Source organism: Salmo salar, chromosome 07 (genome assembly GCF_965601325.2).
Source record: "Salmo salar chromosome 07, fSalSal1, whole genome shotgun sequence".
In the NCBI taxonomy this organism is placed as follows: domain Eukaryota; kingdom Metazoa; phylum Chordata; class Actinopteri; order Salmoniformes; family Salmonidae; genus Salmo; species Salmo salar.
This window is the reverse complement of record NC_138297.1, coordinates 47042053-47066106: the sequence shown is the minus strand read 5'-3', so window position 1 is coordinate 47066106 and position 24054 is coordinate 47042053. Positions and strand designations below refer to the sequence as shown.

Here is a 24054-nt window from a genome sequence, read left to right as displayed (position 1 = left end):
AGCCTCGACATCACAGCAGAACAGTCTACCCCTGACCATAGCCTCGACATCACAGCAGAACAGTCTACCCCTGACCATAGCCTCGACACCACAGCAGAACAGTCTACCCCTGACCATAGCCTCGACACCACAGCAGAACAGTCTACCCCTGACCATAGCCTCGACATCACAGCAGAACAGTCTACCCCTGACCATAGCCTCGACATCACAGCAGAACAGTCTACCCCTGACCATAGCCTTGACATCACAGCAGAACAGTCTACCCCTGACCATAGCCTCGACACCACAGCAGAACAGTCTACCCCTGACCATAGCCGCGACATCACAGCAGAACAGACAAATGAAGAACCCCAAGGCCCCCACTGTCAGCCAGCCTGATAGCCCTCCTGACAACCCCCCCACACCCACTGAGGACATACACAAGACACAGATTGTACTCCTTATGAACTCAAATGGGAAATATATACAAGAAGAAAACCTTTTGCCAAACACAGTGTGTCTAAACTCTGGTGTCCAAACACCCAGCCCGCCCTAGACCTTCTGCCTGAGGACCAACTAGGATCACCCAGCTACATAATAATACACACAGACACAAACAACCTGCGGACACAGCAGGAAAGGGTGGCCACAGCACTGAAGGGTGTGATTGAAAAAGCTTCTTCTACTTTACCCAATGCACGTGGTTATCTCCACCCTGCTACCATGCAGCGGGTAAATGCAAGTATTTCCCGTGACTGTGCCTCAAAACCAAATATTTTCCTGGCCCACCACTCCACCCTGGACTTGAACAGCCTCTATGACCAGGTCCACCTATACAAGGCAGCAGTGCCCACCTTCGCCCGGACCCTAAAGGACATCGCTCTCAAACACAGCCCCAACATCTCACACAGGAGTAATAGATCAATAGACACCCCGCCCAGACCAGCAAAACCCTCTCACAGACCTGCGATACATTTGGCTAGAAATTCAAAAGGAAATATCAAGGCACAAGGTGAGACCCAAATGCAGACACAGGAGGCAGATGGTTGGAGTCTTACAATGTTTATTAATCCAAGAGTGTAGGCAAGAGAATGGTTGTGGACAGGCAAAAAGGTCAAAACCAGATCAGAGTCCAGGAGGTACAGAGTGGCAGACAGGCTCGTGGTCAAGGCAGGCAGAATGGTCAGGTGGGCGGGTACAAAGTCCAGAAACAGGCAAGGGTCAAAACTGTGAGGACTAGAAAAAGGAGAATGCAAAAAGCAGGAGAACGGGTAAAACTCTGGTTGACTTGGAAACATACAAGACGAACTGGCACAGAGAGACAGGAAACACAGGGATAAATACACTGGGGAAAACATGCGACACCTGGAGGGGGTGGAGACGAGGACAGGTAAAACTGATCAGGGTGTGACAGGAAATGATCTTAACAGAGAAAAACATCCTCCTGTGTGCTATCTTTATTTTACCTTTATTTAACTAGGCAAGTCAGTTAAGAAGAAATTCTTATTTTCAATGATGGCCTAGGAACAGTGGGGTTAACTGCCTTGTTCATGGGCAGAACGACAGATTTTTTTCCTTGTCAGCTCGGGGATTCAATCTTGTAAAATTTCGGTTACTAGTCCAACGTGCTAACCACAAGGCTACCCTGCTGCCCCTATATCTATCTATATCCCCCCACTAGAATCTCCATACTTTAATGAAGACAGCTTCTCCCTCCTGGAGGGGGAAATCAATCATTTCCAGGCCCAGGGACATGTACTAGTCTGTGATGACCTAAATGCCAGAACTGGACAAGAACCTGACACCCTCAGCACACAGGGGGACAAACACCTGCCTGAAGGTGACAGCATTCCCTTCCCCATATGCCCCCCTAGGCACAACTATGACAACATAACCAACAAAAACAGGTCACAACTCCTGCACCTCTGTTGCACGCTGGGTATGTACATAGTCAATGGTAGCCTTCGAAGGGACTCCTATGGTAGGTACACCTATAGCTCATCTCTTGGCAGTAGTACTGAAGACTACTTTATTATTGACCTCTACCCAGAGTCTCTCAGAGTATTCACAGTCAGCCCACTGACACCCCTATCAGATCACAGCAAAATCACAGTCTACTTAAACAGAGCAATACTCAATAATGAGGCATCAAAGCCAAAGGAACATTAACAAATGCTACAGATGGAAGGAATGTTGTGTGGAAACCTACCAAAAAGCAATTAGGCAACAACAAATTCAATCCCTTTTAGACAACTTCCTGGACAAAACATTTCACTGTAATAGCGAAGGTGTAAACTTGGCAGTTGAAAATCTAAACGGTATATTTGACCTTTCAGCTTCCCTATCAAATCAAAAAATGTCAAACAGAAAACTGAAGAAAATGAACAACAATGACAAATGGTTTGATGAAGAATGCAAAAACCTAAGAAAGAATTTGAGGAACCTGTCCAACCAAACACGTAGTGACCCAGAAAGCCTGAGTCTGCGCCTTCACTATGGTGAATCACTAAAACAATACAGAAATACACTACGGAAAAAGAAGGAACAGCACGTCAGAAATCATCTCAATGTAATTGAAGAATCCATCGACTCTAACCACTTCTGTGGAAATTGGAAAACACTAAACAAACAACAACACAAAGAATTATCTATCCAAAATGGAGATGTATGGGTAAACCACTTCTCCAATCTTTTGGGCTCTATAACGAAGAACAAACAGCAAAAACATATACATGATCAAATACAAATCTTAGAATCAACTATTAAAGACTACCAGAACCCACTGGATTCTCCAATTACCTTGAATGAACTACAGGACAAAACAAAAACCCTCCAATCCAAAAAGGCCTGTTGTGTTGATGGTATCCTCAATGAAATGATCAAATATACAGACAACAAATTCCAAATGGCTATACTAAAACTCTTTAACATCATCCTTAGCTCTAGCGTCTTCCCCAATATTTGGAACCAAGGACTGATCACCCCAATCCACAAAAGTGGAGACAAATTTGACCCCAACAACAACTGTGGGAAATGCGTAAACAGCAACTTTGGGAAAATCCTCTGCATTATCAGTAACAGCAGAATCGTACATTTCCTCAGTTAAAACAATGTACTGTCTAATGTCAAATTGGCTTTTTACCAAATTTTTGTATGACAGACCACATAATCACCCTGCACAGCCTAATTGATTAACAAACAAACCAAAAAAATAACAAAGCCTTCTCATGCTTTGTTGATTTCAAAAAAGCCTTTGACTCAATTTGGCATGAGTGTTTGCCATATAAATTAATGGATAGTGGTGTTGGGGGAAAAACATATGACATTATAAAATCCATGTACACAAACAACAAGTCAAGTCAACAAGTTAAAATTGGCAAAAAACAGGAATGCAGCTTAAGCCCCACCCTCCTCAACATATATATCAACGAATTGGCGAGGGCACAAGAACAGTCTGCAGCACCCGGCCTCACCCTACTAGAATCTAAAGTCAAATGTCTACTCTTTGCTGATGATCTGCTGCTTCTGTCACAAACCAAGGAGGGCCTACAGCAGCAACTAGATCTTCTGCACAGATTTTGCCAGACCTGGGCCCTGACAGTAAATCTCAGTAAGACAAAAATAATGGTGTTCCAAAAAAGATCCGGTCTCCAGGACCAGAAATACAAATTCTATCTTGACACCGTTTCCCTGGAGCACACAAAAAACTCTACATACCTTGGCCTAAACATCAGCACCACAGGTAACTTCCACAAAGCTGTGAACGATCTGAGAGACAAGGCAAGAAGGGCCTTCTATGCCTTCAAAAGGAACATAAAATTCGACTTACCAATTAGGATCTGGCTAAAAATACTTGAATCAGTTATAGAACCCATTGCCCTTTATTGTTGTGAGGTCTGGGGTCTGCTCACCAAGCAAGAATTCACAAAATGGGACAAACACCAAATTGAGACTCTGCATGCAGAATTCTGCAAAAATATCCTCTGTGTACAACGTAAAACACCAAATAAAGTATGCAGAGCAGAATTAGGCCGATACCCGCTAATGATCAAAATCCAGAAATAAGCCGTTAAATTCTACAACCACCTAAAAGGAAGCGATTCCCAAACCTTCCATAACAAAGCCATCACCTACAGAGAGAAGACAGACTATGTGCACACTGCCCACAAAATAAGGTGGAAACTGAGCTGCACTTCCTAACCTCCTGCCAAATGTATGACCGTATTCGAGATACATATTTCCCACAGATTCACAAAGAATTCAAAAACAAACCCGATTTTGATAAACTCCCATACCTACTGGGTGAAATACCACAGTGTGCCATCACAGCATCAAGATTTGTGACCTGTTGCCACAAGAAAAGGGCAACTAGTGAAGAACAAACACCATTGTAAATACAACCCATATTTACGTTTATTAATTTTCCCTTTTGTACTTTAATGATTTGCACATTGTTACAACACTGTATATAGACATAATATGACATTTGAAATGTCTTTATTCTTTTGGAACTTCTGAGTGTAAAATTGTTAATTTCTCTTTTGTTTATTATCTACTTCACTTGCTTTGGCAATATGTTTCCCATGCCAATAAAGCCCCTTGAATTGAATTGAATTGAATTGAGAGGAAGTGTGAGAGAGAGGATGAGAACGGGATATAGAAATATATATAGAAACCAGCACCTGTCAGCCATGATGTACAGCTGAAGTCAGAAGTTTACATACACTTAGGTTGGAGTCATTAAAACTTGTTTTTCAACCACTCCACATATTTCTTGTAAACAAACTATCATTTTGGCAAATCGGTTAAAACATCTACTTTGTGCATGACACAAGTAATTTTCCAACAATTGTTTACAGACAGATTATTTCACTTATAATTCACTGTTTCACAATTCCAGTGGGTCAGAAGTTTACATACACTAAGTTGACTGTGCTTTTAAAAAGGTTGGAAAATTCCTGAAAATAATGTCATGGCTTTATAAGTTTCTGATAGGCTAATTGACATAATTTGAGTCAATTGGAGGTGTACCTGTGGATGTATTTCAAGGCGTACCTTCAAACTCAGTGCCTCTTTGCCTGACATCATGGGAAAATCAAAAGAAATCAGCCAAAACCTCAGAAAATAAATTGTAGACCTCCACAAGTCTGGTTCATCCTTGGGGAGCAATTTCCAAAAGCCTGAAGGTACCACGTTCATCTGTACAAACAATAGTACACAAGTATAAACGCCATGGGACCACGCAGCCGTCATACCGCTCAGGAAGGAGACACGTTCTGTCTCCTAGAGATGAACGTACTTTGGTGCGAAAAGTGCAAATCAATCCCAGAACAACAGCAAAGGACATTGTGAAGATGCTGGAGGAAACAGGTACAAAAGTATCTATATCCACAGTAAAATGAGTCCTTTATCAACATAACCTGAAAGGCCGCTCAGCAAGGAAGAAGCCACTGCTCCAAAACCGCCATAAAAAAGCCAGACTACGTTTTGCAACTGCACATCGTACTTTTTGGAGAAATGTCCTCTGGTCAGATGAAACAAAAATAGAACTGTTTGGCCATAATGACCATCGTTAAGTTTGGAGGAAAAAGGGGGATGCTTGCAAGCCGGAGAACACCATCCCAACCGTAAAGCAAGGGGGTTTCAGCATCATGTTGTGGGGGTGCTTTGCTGCAGGAGGGACTTGTGCACTGCACAAAATAGATGGCATCATGAGGACGGAAGATTATGTGGATATATTGAATCTCAAGACATCAGTCAGGAAGTTAAAGCTTGGTCGCAAATGGGTCTTAAAAATGGACAATGACCCCAAGCATACTTCCAAAGTTGTGGCAAAATGGCTTAAGGACAACAAAGTCAAGGTTTTGGGTTGGCCATAACAAAGCCCTGACCTCAATCCTTTAGAAAATTTGTGGGCAGAACTGAAAAAGCGTGTGCGAGCAAGGAGGCCTGCAAACCTGACTCAGTTACACGAGCTCTGTTAGGAGGAATGGGCCAAAATTCACCCAACTTATTATGGAAAGCTTGTGGAAGGCTACCCAAAATGTTTGACCCAAGTTAAACAATTTAAAGGCAATGCTACCAAATACTAATTGAGTGTATGTAAACTTCTGTCCCACTGGGAATGTGATGAAAGAAATAAAAGCTGAAATAAATAATTCTCTCTACTATTATTCTGACATTTCACATTCTTAAAATAAAGTGGTGATCCTAAGACAGGGAATTTTTACTAGGATTAAAAAAAACTGAGTTTAAATGTATTTGGCTAAGGTGTATACAAACTTCCAACTTCAACTGTACATGTAACAGACCAACAGTCCCACTGGATGAGAGAGGGGAAGAGCGAGAAAGGAAGAGAGAGAGAGGAAGAGAGAGAGAGGGGAATAGAGAGAGGAAGGGAGGAAGAGAGAGAGAGGAAGAGAGAGAGGGGAATAGAGAGAGAGAGAGGAAGAGAGAGAGAGCGAGGGGAAGAGAGAGAAAGGAAGAGAGAGAGAGGAGGAGAGAGGAAGTGTGTGAGAGAGATAGGAAGTGTGTGTGTGTGTGTGTGTGTGAGAGAGAGAGAGAGAGAGGGAGAGAGGAAGTGTATCTCACTCTTTCTCTCTGACTCTCTCTCTGTCTCTCGCTCTCCCTCTGTCTCTGTCTCTCTGTCTCTCTCTCTCCTACGCTGTCTCTGTCTGTCTCTCTCTCTCGCTCTGAGTTTTTGTGATTTCTATCATCTCTTTAACATGGAAAGCAGTCTCCGTCATATATTGCATAAGCAATGACTCAAGTGTATCAAAAGATAAATATTCTTTCTTCCCCTGACTCAGCATTATTTTTAGATGATTCTGAAGAGACATATATAGCTCCATAGAGAGTGTATTGAGTTTTTTGAGTTCCTCTGAGTTTCTCTGAATGTTCCTCTGTTTTCCCACTAGATGGCTCTGTAGAACAGGTTACACTACTTGAATAGTTGCTCAGCAGCCTTCTGCTTGGTCTGAGGACAGCACTCTCAGGTAGTGGACTGTGTGGGCAAGAACGAACAATCCGGGGGGGGGGGGGGGGGGGGGCTGGGGGCTATGAAGCAGGGTCAATGAGTTAGGAAGAACTGCTACCACTTTGTAGGCCAATACAGACCTCTGTATGAAAGGAGTTTGCAAACTAAGCTGTTTACAGAGGTAGTAATTCTCTCTCTCTCTCTCTCTTTCTCTCTCTCTCTCTCTCTCTCTTTCTCTCTCACACTCTATCTATCCTTATCTCTCCTTTCCCCCATCCCTCTCTCTCTAGATGACATATGTGACCTGAAGGTAAGGCCTGGCATTGTGGACATGCTGACGGCCAAAGAGAGGGAGTCCCTGGAGGAGAACGATGAGAAGGAGGAGAAAGAGAAGGAGGTGGAGGTGGGGAACGGAGAGAAGGGCCAGCAGGAGGAGCAGGGAGAGGAGAAAGAGGTGAAAGAGGAGGAGGAGGTGGAAGGAGGAATGTTAGAGGAGGATGACTTGGAGGAGTTGAGGTCCCAGGTGTTGCAGCTGGTGTTGGAGCTGGAGGAGGCCAGGGAGGTGTCTCAACAACATGAAGAGAGCTTCATGGAGCTCCAGGGTGAGTTGCTGTTTGTGTGTGTGAATGTGAGTGTGTGTGTGAATGTGAGTGTGTGTGTGAGTGAAGCGTTTGTGTCTGAGTGTGACTGTATTTGTGTTAGTGTGTGGAATTGCGTGTGTCTGAGTGAGTGAGTGTGAGTGTATGTGTGCCTGTGCGCGTGTGTGCCTGTGCGCGTGTGACAGCTGTAGCCATGATTGCATGCTGGGTGTTTAGTTCATTGTGACATCACAGCTGGGTTGTGAGAGGGTTGGGAGGTCCTTTTGCTCAGCTGTCCCTGCCCCAACTCCCCCATGGTCCATTCTGCTGACTCACATGCATACTCACTTTGTTCCTCCTCTCCTCCCCCTTTCTCTCCCTCCTCTTGTACATTTCCTCCTTTCATATCCCCCCTTCTTCTCTTCCTCCCCTCTCTCCCTCTTTCCTCTGTCCCAGGTCTGTTGGAAGATGAGCGTCTGGCTAGTGCTCACCAGGCAGAGAGCTTTACCAGACAGATCCAGAGACTGCAAGGTAGACACACACGCAAGCGTGTATGCACACACAAACATGCACACAAGCGCACACACCATTACACACAACCTCTCCTCTCTCCACTTCTGATAAATGAACACAGTACCATTATCTTCCCCTACTGTCTCATGAAATAGTGTATTGGCTGAGGAAAAGTTACCAATAAACACAACTTTTATAGATTAATGAACTCCCCACTCCTATGTCTCCTAGCAGGGGCTCATGATAGTGGAGAGAGGACAACTTTAAGAGATACATGCATTGGACACAATATCCTTCTCTCTCTCTTTCTATTTGTACTGTCCCCATCACTTAACAACGCTATCAGATTTAAACAAAAGTTTTCAAATAAATTGTTCCAAGTAGAGTCAATATAAAAAGCGCTATAGGGTTTCAATACACATAGATGAATATGACATTATATCTATTCTCTTATGACTTAGTCCTACAATAGTTATATGGTCTAATTGTCTAAAATGACAGGCTTATCTAGCGCCAATTACCAATCTTAGACTGCATTCACAGAATTTGTCTGCTTGGGAAGAGATCTGGTATAGCTCCATGATTGGCTGAAATCTCAATGGTGCTCAACCTCAGGAGAATTGGTGGCCACCGTATGAATGACGTCACGTGACCAGAGAGACACCAGACTAGAAATCCATATATTACTATTCTGTTCTACTTCATTCTGTGCACCAGACATCATTAGTTACAGGGAGGACAGTGGCTCCGGACGACATAGAGGCCTTGTCATGATGTCACTTCCTTAGGAGAAGATGCTCAGTCTCCAGGCTCAGCATTTGGATAAACATGGGGTTATGTAGATGACTGAGTGTAAGGGTGCGTGGGGGGTGAGAGGGAGCACAGCACTCCCTCCTTATTCCTCTCTCACTCCCCCCTTGCAGTGACACTCACCACATGACTCCTATTGGAATGCAGACTGGAGGTGAGGGGGGTGGATAGCAGGCCGAGGTAGGGGTAGTTTGTCTTAGCTCATTTGGCTTTGTTATTCTGCTGTTGTACGCACACGACGCCAGTGTTTCCCATCCACAGTGAGGGAGAAGGAGCGAGAGGGAGAGAACTCTCCATACATGGTGCGCTCCACGTAACGGCAACACCAAGGCAGAATGCCATGTGATGTCGGAGAGAGGCCATGTGATTGGCTGAATGACTGTAAACATTAAGGCAGAAGGGGATTGATGTTCCCGTAAGGAACGTTCTCAAGAGGAGAATGTGAACGGATTGTACAACCGTGTGAGTGCTCAAGAATGGCCCCCTCGCTCTGGTGAGCCCAGACTCCTTTTGTCTCTAACCCAGGACAAGCCTATGTCCAGTACAATACTATACTGTACCTCACACTATAACTAAGTACGTAAGTAGCTTTGTCTGAGCCAGAACGGCCCAGACTGTACATCTTTGTAATGTTGTGGTCCAAGAAGTGATCTAGGTGTGTGGTTCCTCTGTGCAGTGTGTGTTAAGAGAGCTGGTCTGCAGACACTGCCATATAGCCATGGCCTCTTGAGCTGTGTCTGTGTAAACACATCAGTCTCTCTTTACTTTAAAAGTAAAGTGTGTGTGTGTGATTAATGAGGAGAGGTGAGGCGATAGGGGTTATACTTTAGAGATAGAAAGCCCAGACCAGAGCTAATTCCCTTGTCCCTCTCCTCTGCCCTCTCCCTCTTAACTCTCCTCCCCATATCCCTGGCTCATTCAGCTCTTGTGTCTGCTCTTTGCAGCCAGGACATGTTCACTAGAGTGTTTACCAGACCTTCCTGAAACAAAAGGTCCTTGACAGAGTACAAGTCAACATTGCTTGTCTTTTCTGATTCACAGATTGACATGAACTCTCCTCTCCTCTCCTCTCCTCTCCTCTCCTCTCCTCTCCTCTCCTCTCCTCTCCTCTCCTCTCCTCTCCTCTCCTCTCCTCTCCTCTCCTCTCCTCTCCTCTCCTCTCTCTCCTCTCCTCTCCTCTCCTCTCCTCTCCTCTCCTCTCCTCTCCTCTCCTTCCCCCTCTAGCTCAGCTGCGTTCAGTCCAGGAGGAGATGGACTCTCTGGAGGAGGAGAAGGAGAGTGAGCTGGGGGAGGTGCAGGAGGAGCTGAGGTCTGCCCAGGAGGAGGTGCTGGTGCTGCAGCATGCGGGGGAGGAGGCGGCGGCAGAGAGGGAGAACGACATCGCCTCCCTGCAGGAGGAGCTGTGTCGTCTGAGGGCCGAGCTGCAGCGTCTCCGCACCACGGCCCAAGAGTACGAGCTGGAGATCACCACCCTGCGGGCCGAAATCAGTATGAAGAGCATGAGGAGGGAGGGAGAGACTGACGGTACTACCATACTGCACTAACCCTGCATCTAACTCAAACTACTAACCACTACAACACCACACAAGCTGCAACACTGCTTAAACCCCTTACACAAACTCAAAACACAACCATTCCACACACCCATTCCCTGCCCAACCAGTACACCACTCCATACATAACACTGAAGCAATGGAACCCAATCAGTGATGAGGAAAATCCCAGTCAGTATACCCAATAATACGGCACAGTAATATGATCCAGTTGAAACTGTAGGCCGGATCCAATAGAAACACGAGAAAAGATCCAGGTTTTTACAGACTCAACAGGTCCAGTTGGCACAGAGGCCTTCTTAGCAGCAGAGAATTGTGGGAAAATACGAGAGAGTCTGGGACTCATCATCGTGACTCCAGGGTTGCCAGATTTGGCTTTAGGCCTCTCCATTAAAACACACTTCGGCAATGTTTAGAGGATTTATGAGTGTTATTGATCGCAGGCTTATGGTTATTGGTGAAGTCACGCATGGAGAGTTCAAGGTGTCACCACTATACTGTTAGGATAATATGGTAATGACACAGCACCACTGTGTGTACTCAAACAAGAGGGAGGAAAGCCTCTGTTTAAGTTTGATGGGTTGATTCTCTCGTGGTTCCGCTAGTCCGTAACGATCTAGGTAGATCCCCTTTCAGTTTTAATGCCCCCCCCCCCCCCCCCCCCATTGTTGGATCGGCTGCAGAACTCCTTGCCTCTTGATTCCCTGGTGCCGCCAGGGTAGTTTATGACTCTTGTATGAGATGTGTTGAATGAGAGTTGCAGTTGTTTTGAGTGAATGAAGAGACTGTTGTGGTTGTAATGTTGAAAGTTGTCATTTGTAGTCTTTGTAAAAGTTAAAAAAAAATCTTTGTTAGAGTAATCATTTCTCTATTGTTGTATTGTTGTGTTGAAAATGAGACCCTGGTCTCGAAGGGTTTCCCCAGACTAAATAAAAGATACCAATAAAAATCTATTCTACCTGATGAGTAACAAACTGTTTCGGAGAAAATGAGGATCACAATCTGTCTTGGCCTCTGTAGGGATGATGCAGACTGAAAACTGATTCCTCCTTCAAATCCCTCAAGTCCAGAAAGCAGGCGAAAACTTTTAAAAGTTTTACTGGGTTCTCTGTCTCGATGTGCTCATTTGTTACAGCTGCGACTCCTTTAGTTGAATTGAATGCTAATTAAGTAGAAAAACAACTCTGCCCTGCACAAAACCAACCCAAAAGTAGATATAAATGAGTTAAAGTCCCATACTTTTCCAGAGCTGCTTTTTTCAATTGGTTATTTTCAGAGGAGAGCCTGGGTACTCTGGGTTTGTGTACTCCCCCCCCCCCCCCCCCCCCCCTCCTGGCCATTCCTCCTCAGTGTTGTAAACCTCTCTTCTGGTGGTTTCTTCTCTCCCTACTTTATGTATTCAGTATAATGATGACATAACATATTATCTAGCAGAATGAGTAACACAGGGTTACTAGATCAAAGGCTCTCTCTCTCTCGGTGTGTGTTTGGGACCTGTGTTATATTAGCAGTTCACAGTACTCTATCCTCGTGCATCTTCAGTCTGTGCATGACTTTCATTAGCCTGTCTAATAGCAGGGCTAATGCCAGAGAGAGAGAAAGAGAGAAGAAAAGAGAGGAAGGAAAGAAAAGGAGAGAGGGAGAGAGGGAGAGAGGGAGGGAGGAGGAGAAGGTGGTATTGAGACAGAATTAGGACTATAAAAGTAAAGGAAAGCAGGGATTCAGAAAGGGTAAAGCAGTAAAGAAGACTGTGAGCAAGATACAGTGGTAGGTCTAAGTGTACTGTACCTCACCCAGTCACATCAACACATTAGGCTGTTCTTATAGCCATAAATCAGGATCTTGAACAAGAAGTGGCAACCTCTCTCATAGCCACCCACGCATACACACTTTCAGGTATACACACATGTACACACGTTTAGGTATACACACATAAACACACGCTGCCCAGCAACATTACAAACAACATTCCTAATTATAACACCTGTAAGAGGAGCTCTTTGGCGCTATAGCGCTGTCGTGTTTAAAGGTAAGCTTATACTTGGTTATTTTCAGACTTTATCCTCAACTCTCCCAGACTCATTGACCACCCTCATCCAGGGGAGGATTGATCCTGTCAGCCAACGTCTGTGTGTCGTTAACAGTATACTGTAGCGTCCTCCACTCTCCCTGTTTCATACCAGTCTCGAATCTAGTGAACCTCTGCTCGCAAACACCCATTGGATAGCTTTCTTGGCAGACATTTTGAGCTCGCTGTGGAGTGAGCTTACGTCACGTTCTTAACTCCGGGACACTTGAACACATTTCAGGGCTATATCTAAACCGATATGTTACAGGGCCATGGTGGAACCAACGTTGTTCAAAACCTCAACTACCTTCCTCGCCATATCACACCCTTTCCTGTGGAATCTGTTACCATGACTACTTATTGTTAACACGGTTCAGTGCGTCAACTATCCCACCCCAACACACACACACCCAAGACGAAACAGCACACACTCGTGACCCTGTGTGTGTGTGTGTGTGTGTGTGTGTGTGTGTGTGTGTGTGTGTGTGTGTGTGTGTGTGTGTGTGTGTGTGTGTGTGTGTGTGTGTGTGTGTGTGTGTGTGTGTGTGTGTGTGTGTGTGTTCCAGGTGAGGTAAGCCAGCTGACGGCGGAGTGTCATACGATTTCAGACGAGTGTCAGACCCTGAAGGACGAAAACAAACAGCTGAGCCACAAACTGCAGCAGCTACAGCAGCAGCGAGCCGGGTGAGTGGCCGAGCCGCCAGTCGATCAAGCTGCCGACCAATCAGTCACAGCCTCTCTATGTCTGGAGACCCCCCACATTGCTCTACAAAATCTACTGTCTGTTTATTGTCTGCAGACCATCTATCATAACTTTTTGTCTGGTGTCTGATGTATCAATAACGAGCTGTCAGTCCACAGATAAGACAAGATAAGACAAGAGTCTTTTTAAAGCCTTCTGCATGGTTAAAGCCTTTGTCTCTTCCATCTCTCTCTGTATCCCCAAGACATTTCTTCTTTGGTCGTCTGTGTGTGCCTGGATGTGTGAGAGTGTGATCTCGTTCCTACATTATACACTATGTGACATAACTAGGAGGCCTATGTGTGTATTTGTGTGTGTGTGTCTGTGTGCGTGCATGTGTTACAGGTCCCAGTTTTGGGACTGGTGCAGCAGATAGTTCCTGTAGCACAAGATAAATTATGAAGCAGGAGAACGTGGCTTGTCTTTCAAAGGTTCTCTCAATTATTTTATTCAACATTCTCTCAAGGCAAATCGTCTTTTTCTGTCTTTTCAATTTCAATGTTGTTTTTTCCCCGTTTTTTTTGTTCCGTTAAAGTGTATTTAATAATCTGTCTCATAAATCCCTGACATATTAGTTCATACACATATCAAACATATATCAATTTACACATCAAAAATATTACATTTCAATCCAATTCACATCTTCAAATTATTTACATTCATACCCCAAATTCACCTGTTTAGGTTATAATTATGTAGTTGATTGTTGCCCACTATAGCCAGATAGGAGACTCTAAAACAGGAAAGCCTTTAAAGACTGGTATAACTCATTAGAAGTTATTTTATACCCATCCTCTAAATACACCCACCCAGTGTAAGAAGGGTTAATAGAAAGACAAGACTATTGCAAATGACATTAATATTAATTATTGGAAAATGACTGAACAAGCTACCATATCGCTAACCGAAGCTAGCAACCAACTGACCGGAGCTAGCAAACAGCTAACCGGAGCTAGCCAAAAGCTAACTGGAGCTAGCCAAAGCTAACCAGTTTTCTAACATTTATAGTACAACAATTACAAGGTTCTTAAACATCACAGTTACAACATTAAATTCTCTAAACCCTTAGGACATTGTCAGGCGTGCCTTTTCTAGTTTACAATCCATTTTTTTCTAGATCAAAGGAATGCACCACCATCATTACATTTTACACTTGACATGCGCATTTTGTCTAGTACCAAGTTATACAATTACTATGTTGTTCAAAACCATTACATTCACTTCAACAGGCAAGTTACAAAGCTATATTGTCCTATTCAGTGTATTTTTGCACATTACTGACCTGTTACACAGGACATCTGATGAAACAGGAGAACGAAGCCAATGGTTCTCTCAATAATGAGAACACACAGGTGCAGGATCGCATATAGTCCCAGTGCGAAGCGAACATGTCTACTGCCCCCTACTGGCCAACAGTAGTATAAACGCATCGCAATGGCGAGACCTTGGAGGACTGACATTTCAGTAAAAGCGTTCTTCCCCAATACAAAGAAACAATACATAACCGTACATTTCGTGTGCATCACACATGCATGTGTCTGTGTCTGTGTGCGTGCATGCATGTGTGTGCTGTGCACCTGAGAATACACCAGATGTGTCTTAATATATGCATAATACAGACAGCACAACAAGCCAACACCTGTTTATAAACAAACAGTCACCACAGGTTATAATCAAATGAACACACGCACACACACACACACACACACACAGCTCAGTGAAGATGACTCACAGTAGATGAGTCTACTGGTGAATATGAATAATTTACAACTAAAGAAGGAGGCTACATATTAGACAATTAGCAGTCTACCTCCTACCTCCAGCCACAGCCCAGTACCTCCAACACACAGACACTGACCTCTCACAAACACACACACACATACACACAGACAGACACACACACACACTATTTCATAGCCGATCTCTCCATGGTACACACACCCATCCAGAGGGCTAACGTCCTGCGGCTGACAGTGGCACGTCAAAGAGCACAATACTCTGTGAGTACTCTATGTACTCAGTGAGTACTGCATTCTTACATAACATGCTTGACACAGTTCCCTATAAACCCTCCGCTCTCTGCTCTCTGGTGTCACCACTCTGATCAAAGGGGATACAGGAGAATATCTCCATTTGAGCTCCATGTATATAGACCTGATATTGAGGTGTGCTATACTGTATATAGCAGGCTGCAATAGCACAGCAGAGCACTGTGGGAAATTAAATCAATGATCTTACTGTAAGAGCATACTTAGGGCTGGTTTCATTTCACCCCCTAGACCCTAGCCCCTCTTGTCCCCTTTGAAGTGATTGTTTAATGTGGGTGAGGCCTTAGGAAACAACGTTGTCTAATTCTAGGATGCATAGACTAGTAAGGATGCAGCCTGTGTATGCAAGGGTACTGTATCCTGACATAAGTCATTTCCTGTTTTTCAAAGACAACTTTTCGTTGTGAGATCTGGGTTTTCCCAGAATGAAAGAGAGCTGTGGTTGGTCCTTCACGGTATTGCACTGTAATACATCACACTGAATACAGTAGTTACTTCAATGCACTCTAGTCTTGTACACCGATAGTGCTCATCCATTCTTAAGCTTCAGTTATTTATGTTCACTCTACCGATTCACAGAATGTATGGTTTTGTTTTAGCAAAGTACTCTGTAGTGTAATGGGGTGATCTGACCATATAAGCTGTTATGTCATGAATGTTTCAACTCTGGGAGAGTTGTGGTTGGCCCAGGGGACAGAGTTACATCTGTTTAAACTCTGTGAGAGTTATTGTTGGCCTACAATATACTTTTCTCCCAGTGAATAAATGTTGCTGAGAGGGAATCAGTAATGAGGCGAGTACTGTACTGCGGATTTCAACAACACACACACACACACACACACACACACACACACACACACACACACACACACACACACACACACACACACACACACACACACACACACACACACACACACACACACACACACACACACACATACACACACAGATGAATGATGCTTCTAAATTCATAATACATTGAATGATCTCTCTGGATGACAGCTCCAATGATGTCTACCTGGCCTTGAGAGGGGAGTGGGACGAAGACCAGAAGGATGAGGGTGTTGGGCAGGATGAGGAATCAGTGAAAGCTGGAGGCTACATGACCCTGTCCCAGACCCAGGGTGGGCAGACCCAGGGTGGGCAGACCCAGACTGGGCAAGGTGGGCGCTTGGTGGATGCCTCCATCCAGAAGAACATCTCGTTCGATGGCAAGCCCATCACCAACTGGAACGGGGGACCCTCTGAAGTCTTCTCCCTACGAGACCAACTCAGACTGGCTGAGGAGAGGGCCTCGCAAGTACAGAGACAAGTATGGACACAGACACTCTTAACACATCCACATACAAGTCTTATAAAACAGAGTACGCCAATGTGATAATAAAAATGCTGTCTCTCTCTCTCTCTCTCTCTCTCCCTCTCTCTTAGTGTGAGGGGTTGAAGGGGGAGCTTGCAGAACTTCAGGGGCTGTTTGACTTCAGCCAGAAGGAGCGGGTGGAGCTGGAGCAGGAACTGCATCACTGCAGGGTGGAGCTAGAGAGGCTGGGCGGCAGGAAGTCACAGGTGAGAGGTCAGCAGTCGGAGGGAGGTAACTTTGTTAACAATGGCCGACAAAAGATGGCCTCTTCTGTGTATGAGTTGGTGAAAACAAGTGTTCCTGTAAGGGGACACTCACTACATATGTGTTATAAGAAGGGTTATGGTGGTGAAGGAGCTAGTTATGAGGTAAGTAGAAGGGAACGAGAAGACAACTATACACATACACACCTGTATTTACAGTACACTTGAGTAACTGTGCGCTAACTAACCCATTCTCCTCAAGCATCAAGTCTGTCTGTCTGCATGTGGGTCAGTAACAACAGCTCAGTCAAACAGCTATGTCTTATGGAATCGTGACTTGTCTCTCGTCGTCTTTCTACCTCCAGTCCTCTCTCTGCCTCCAGTGGTGTAGTCAGTTATTCTTGTGTCCTCGACTTTTGTCCCTGGCTTCTTCCGCCCTCTTCTCAACATCCATTGCTTCAATGGCGGTGTGTCTCTGCGTCCTGTCGCCCTGTCCAGTGTCTGTCCCCGTGTCCACATAAACAATCCGGTCCCTATCTTCTTTCTCTTCCTCTTCCTGTCTGATGCCATCAAAACCAGGAAGTGCTGAATCAGAGTTTTGTTGAAAACTGAATAACAAAAAAGACAAATCAACCCACATGTTATTTTAGTGTACAAATGTGCGCTTATAAGCAAGCCACTCTACCCTTGATGATTTGATTGGGTGTACGTGGTCTCCTTATCAAGGATTTAGACTTAGACCATCCTGCCTGAGTACCACAGCAGGTCATGTCACTCACCTGTCCTCCATCGTTGTACTTTCTCTTGTGACTAAACCCCCTCACCCACAGTGCTGGGCTGCCTACAACTCCCAGGGTTCTCTCTGTCTGAGTGACCGTTTGAGTGACAGGCAGCACTTTTCAGTGTGGGCAGAGATCTTTAAATGACAAGATTGAACCATTATACAAGTTGTTCATCTTGTCTTTAACCATCTTTGATGTGCTCTAATGCCATGCTCTTTCTGTTTCTCCCCCTCCCTTCATCGTTGCCATGGCTGTGTTTTGAAACTCATATTTATAAACTCATTCATATTCATATTGTCAAATCTGTTTACCATAACCACCCTACAAAACGTTGCGCAATATGGTTTTTATTATCAATCTGCCTGTCTCTTTATTTCTTTCGCTCTCCCTCTCTGTCACTCACCCTCTCTGTCCTTGTCTATTGGTCTCTCTACCTGTCTATCTGCCTGTCATCTCATTTATCTACCTCTCAATCACCTCATGATGTTTTATTTACATATATCTATCTGTTGTCTCTTCATCTATCTCTCCACATGTCATCCTTTCATTTTTGTCTCATTTTATTATGATTTGTGATTTCTCTCACCACCTCCCTCCTCCTCTCTCATGCCCCCACGATCCCTTGTTTTCTCCCCAGAACTGCACTCCTCCGTCTGAGCCCCCTGTTCTCTCCATCCCCTTCATAGGAATGATTGTAATAATGGCCCTGATATGGTGCTGGTGTGAGGAGCTGGCGTTCTAGAGGGGACCAGGTATGGGCATGCCCTTTCTTTATCTAGAAGAATCAAATAAAGTCAACTCTTATTTCCTCTAAGAGTGGCTGAATATCTGTTGTAGATCCAGATTATTCAGCCTCTGGCTGTGGGTGTGCCTGAATGTAGAATACCGCACACACAGATACATACTGTAGATTGTAAATGTATAGGGGCCAGTACGTATGGTTCCTGTTTGTAGTTAAATGTTATTAGAGTTCATAGTTCAAAGTTCTGACAGTGATCTGATCTGTTGTGGAAGGGTACCTTATTCCAGTGACATAACGACGCTGATTGAAGAATAAGCGTGTGCTGGAAAGACCAGCTATAACAGTGGAGTCGACGTTTCCCTTGATCTGTCAATCAAACTAAAGCTGTTTTAGGAACGCATTCTCTATGGTGAACAATGAACACCGAATGGGCTCGAACCAAAACGTTAATAGAGGGTGGCGAAAATACTTTACGGATATCAGCGACTTGGATACCGTTGGGGTAAACTGGCTCAAAATGTACCATGTGGTCTGCTTTGTTCTCTGAAGGTGGGCCGTCAACCTTAGAGTTAGCGGAGTCACTGAGGCAGACAGTCCAATAACTCAGTCTCACCCAGCAGTCTCCAAATGCACCATTCACTGTGTTTACTATGACTCTACTGAATGGAATGGCTCCGATTCTAAGCATACTAAGAACTTGGCTTGGAACAGCCAAACAGCCGCCACACTTGAAAAGCTGTGAGTAAGAGAGAAATGAAAAAGGGAGAGAAGAAAGAGACTTTCACACTTGCTTGCCTGTTCCTCTGATGTTTTCGTCCGAGGAAGGTGGCTTTTTTTTTTTGTGGTCCGTCACACTTAGCCGAGGGAAACACAGTGACACTCCTTTCATGTCTCCATTGGGACTGTGCAGAGATTACCGCTAGAGCCAAGATGGATGACACAGCGCTAATGTCAACACCCACCGCTGCTGCCTGACCTCCACAGGCGGGACAGCAGCCAGGAAGCCAGGGAACTGAGGTTTACACCTTCTCTCCCTCCAACCTCCAGCCAGCTGAATGCTGTGTTGTGGTCAGCCTGCAGTGAGGCATAGCCATTTCTGCACCCCTCTCTCTCTCGTATGGCCCCTGACAGATTTAACTGACAGGGGTCTTGGGACATTTAGTATGAGTTATGTCTATTTACCTTGGGACATTTAGAATGAGGTATGGCTATTTACCTTGGGACATTTAGAATGAGGTATGGCTATTTACCTTGGGACATTTAGAATGAGTTATGTCTATTTACCTTGGGACATTTAGAATGAGGTTTGGCTATTTACCTTGGGACATTTAGAATGAGGTATGGCTATTTACCTTGGGACATTTAGAATGAGGTATGGCTATTTACCTTGGGACATTTAGAATGAGGTATGGCTATTTACCTTGGGACATTTAGAATGAAGTATGGCTATTTACCTTGGGACATTTAGAATGAGGTTTGGCTATTTACCTTGGGACATTTAGAATGAGGTTTGGCTATTTACCTTGGGACATTTAGAATGAGGTATGGCTATTTACCTTGGGACATTTAGAATGAGTTATGTCTATTTACCTTGGGACATTTAGAATGAGGTTTGGCTATTTACCTTGGGACATTTAGCCTGAGTTGGAGTGTTTGTCTTTTATTGTAGCCTGATGTGAGTAAGGGTTCAGAAACTTTAATGAGAGTGTCAGGCGTCCATTTTAGGATGACATGGCCACAAGTTGTGTGTGGGTGTGTTTATATGTGTGTGTGTGTGTGGGCGAGAAGCTGTCAGTTCACTACACCACACTCAGGGGGGATCCTCTTACTGGGCTCCAGGGTGACATCACTGTTAAACTCTCTCTCTCTCTCTCTCACGCATGTGCGCACGCACGCGCGCACGCACGCACGCACGCACGCACACACACACACACACACACACACACACACACACACACACACACACACACACACAAACACTCTCTCTCTCTCTCTCTGCAGCTAACAACACCACTCAAGTCTTCTCTCTTCTCACATAAGAGTGTGTAGGTTGGTTGTGCGGGTCTGTATCCCAATTGAGCTGTAAATTACTGGGCTGTAAGGCACGAAATAGTCCTTTGTCCAACGTGTGTTGAGGAAATGTGTGTGCAAAGCGAAGTGGTTGTTTGAGCTACTCTGACCAAACTCGAGGAGCTGGTACGGTATGTGTGTTAAAACTTGAGCTTTCCTTATTGTGAATGAATAACCTCTGTGACCTTTGAACCCTGTCCTCTATCCTCCTCTTGCCACCAGGAGAGCGAGGGAGGCTGGAACCTGGTGCCGGTGGTTGCCGTGGCAGCGCTTGTAGTCCTGATAGTCCCCAGCCTTTCCAGAGCGTTTACCTGAGGACTACACAGAACGGAAGTCACTGTACAGGAAATGACTGTGCCGGTTTCCCCTGGTAACACTGGCAATGCCATGCCCCTATCTCATGATGCCCTTTTCAAGTCTCCTCCTTGCTTCATCTTCCAAGGAGGACTACATCGACAACTGACATTTTCACCAGGAAACACAACACAACAAGGAAGTAGTCTCAAGGAGAAATATACCTGTTTAAGCCACTCTAAAGATAAGGACGGCAATATCTTGTTTCTCTTTAAAGTCCTTCAGTTTGACTCAATCAGTTTCCCTCTCTACTACTCTTCTCTCTGCACTTCTTTAGATAAACATTGGTACGAGTTCAAGGGAACAGCATATTATAACAGGGACTGCCTCAGAGTTTGTGGCAGTACGGTGTCTGCATGGGTGTCAATGGAAAGACACAATTTAGCACACAACATGTCTGAGCATTTATTGATTGATCGGTTGATGGTTTATTATTTGATTGGTTGATGGTTGATTGGTTTATTATTTGATTGGTTGATGGTTGATTGGTTTATTATTTGATTGGTTGATGGTTGATTGGTTTATTATTTGATTGGTTGATGGTGGGTGATTGGTTTATTGACAACCTGTAAAGGTTGAATTGGGGAAAGCTCATGCACATATTGAGTCACTGATGAGATGTTTCTCTTCCTAATGGGCATGTGATCTTTCCCCAGATCCTACCCCTCCTTTTGAATCACTTTGAACATTGCCAATGCAACTGTCTCTGCTACACCTGTGTCTTTACGGCTCACAATTTACTCTTTCAACACTTTTCCTTCTGTTTATGTGGTGGCATGCTCTTTTTACGTTTAAATGAAGATGTGTGGAGGAGGGTTTGATTATATGTGTTTGATGTATTGGATGTTTGTCTCCTTTGTAAATGGTTCTTTGTCTCTCTCGTCTGCATCTGTATGACTCTCTCTCTCTCTCTCTCTCTCTCTCTCTCTCTCTCTCTCTCTCTCTCTCTCTCTCTCTCTCTCTCTCTCTCTCTCTCTCTCACACACACTTTCTCCTTACAATTGGTTATGTCTTGTATGTGAAAGGAACCACAACCACTACACACATCTATACAGACGAACAATACTATCATAAATGCAACTTGGTGTATTCAATTTGACAGTCCAAATGATTTCCAGCTAGATGTCTATTTTTGTAGCCATAGGAAGAATTTATCCCCTAGACTGAGGGGTTACTTAATGACTGATTCCACTGTGTTTGGTTCTGCTTAGAAACAGAACGTAAACAAGGCTCGTTATTTGAAACAGAGAGTTATTTTTGTAAATAGACATTGTGTTTAAATGTTTTGCATTATTCTTTTTATATTAATCGTGACAAGCATTCTGAAAAATGACAAACAATCAACGTAGGTCACCAACATGAAAAGTGGAGCCAGTGATGAAATATGGACCATTGTTTTCTAGGATGTGCATTTTGGGGTTTGTCTTACCTAGTCTTTTCGTCTTGTACTGTTTGCGTTCTACTCTCTGATATCTATATTCTCTAACAATGATGCCCTTTTTTTTTGTTGGCGCGAAGCATACAGTTTCTACACAGTTTCAACAACTGCAAATTGCCTGCAATGCATGGGACCTTTTCAGTGTCATTGCTGTAAACTTGACACAACACATTCCAATGATAGATTGACTAAACAACAACAGCGATGTGACTCTGTTGTCATGGAGAAGACTCTGCTGTTTCGGCACCTATGGAGAGCCCCCGAGAATACTTTTTGATTCTTACTCTACCTTTGGCATGATTTAGCTACCGTGTAAATACATAGCAACAAAAATCCTTTCAACTCCTTTATGTTACTTGTGGAGCAAAATGTCAGAAATGCTTTTTGCGTTGAGTTAGAACGGTGGTGTCATTTTAGAGCTGTCGGAGTTAAATGGTCTTCGTCCATGAACACACCACGACTATGACTGAGAGAGCAATCTAACATAAATGTTTTCTTTTCTAGAGGATCGTTTGTGAGAAACGTGTACAGAATGCAGTAAGCGTTATAGCTGGTGCCTGGATTCGTAGTGTGCTTTCATGACTGACAGTTAGTTGGCTTGTTTCACAGATGTATGTAGGCGAGCTAATCAGCTTAAATTCCGTGGGTGTGTATGTGACAAGACTTTGAAAGCGTGCTTAGCCAATGTTCTTCTATATTCCAGTATCCCATTGGAAAGTTATAGCATTATAAATATGTATAGGTAATTAGTGCTTCTAATTTGTGCTATGAATCGATAAATTACGACTATAAGTATATAATATTAGTTTCAATACATGTTTCATAATCATAACCGTATGATAGGCAATTAAACACTGAGGTGACCTGAAAAACATGAATGCTTATAGGCTATGTATAGAATCTTTTTCCCACAGTGCAGAGACAATATAAGACCTCATTGGTAGGTAAATGCATGCTACAGTGTATGTAAAAACATGATCTGTAGATGTGTACCAACATGTGGTATTTGTATTGTATTGTAAATAGGAAATAGTTTAACACAGTTAAATAACATGGTTTGTTGATTGAGAGCAGTTCTAGATTGAGTAGAGGGTTGCTTTTGAATTGGCTGAACACAGCCCGTGCATGAATAGTGTATATGTGTATGAGACAGTAACATGTATAGATATTGCATGTTAGACTTAGTAAACAACTTGCATGTCTATAGATGGGTAGATCTAGTTCCTGTAGTGACAGTAATTTCAGCCAATGCATTATGACCGTCTTAATGCATGACTAATCAGAATCATTTGTGATTTTTTCTCTCACTATGTCAGTCTCTCTTAGTTGATTTACTACTTTACTGGGTTGTCACTACTAATATTTTCACTTTGGTTTCATACAGTCTATTCTATTCTATCCTACTCTACTCTATTCTACTTTTCTTCTTCAATTGTCTGGTCTCTACAATGTGTATAGATTTTTGGGGTATTTATCTTCTCTGCTGTGCTTCAAATACTGTAAATTCCACTGACTGTGTATTTTCTTTTTACCCTGCTTCTATTCCAGCATGGAAGCGTAAACAATAAGGAAGAGACACATTACAGAAACTATTCTACATGTCAAAACAACCTGTGCTCTTAACTAGAAACTGGCTGCTGCTCACTGTATGTGATGATGTGAAGTTTGACCTTTGAACTTATGTAAAGCTGCTGCTCATTCTGTGTGTCTCTCTGTCTGGGTCTGTGTGACATGGCTACTGGCGAGCTTTTATGGGTTAATGAGAATATTGTGAGTATTTTGGTAAATAGTCTGTACATTTTGTAAATGAACTGAGAAATAAAAGTAGTTTATCCTTA

General features: G+C 43.8%; 1 protein-coding gene across 3 annotated transcripts in view; it reads left to right on the top strand.

Moving 5' to 3' along the window:
* Positions 1–24054, top strand: part of LOC106609297 (uncharacterized) — a 46914-nt gene extending 22860 nt beyond the window's left edge. For 2 of the 3 annotated variants that reach the window (XM_014207954.3, XM_014207953.3), the window contains exons 3-10: positions 7246–7557; positions 7990–8064; positions 10081–10380; positions 13044–13161; positions 16273–16582; positions 16699–16833; positions 18250–18364; positions 20647–24054. In XM_014207954.3, coding sequence (XP_014063429.2) covers positions 7246–7557; positions 7990–8064; positions 10081–10380; positions 13044–13161; positions 16273–16582; positions 16699–16833; positions 18250–18354 — 1355 coding nt within the window. In that variant the 3' untranslated portion in view covers positions 18355–18364; positions 20647–24054. The remainder of the gene's footprint in view (positions 1–7245; positions 7558–7989; positions 8065–10080; positions 10381–13043; positions 13162–16272; positions 16583–16698; positions 16834–18249; positions 18365–20646) is intronic. The other variant, XM_082977700.1, reaches the window with a different exon arrangement.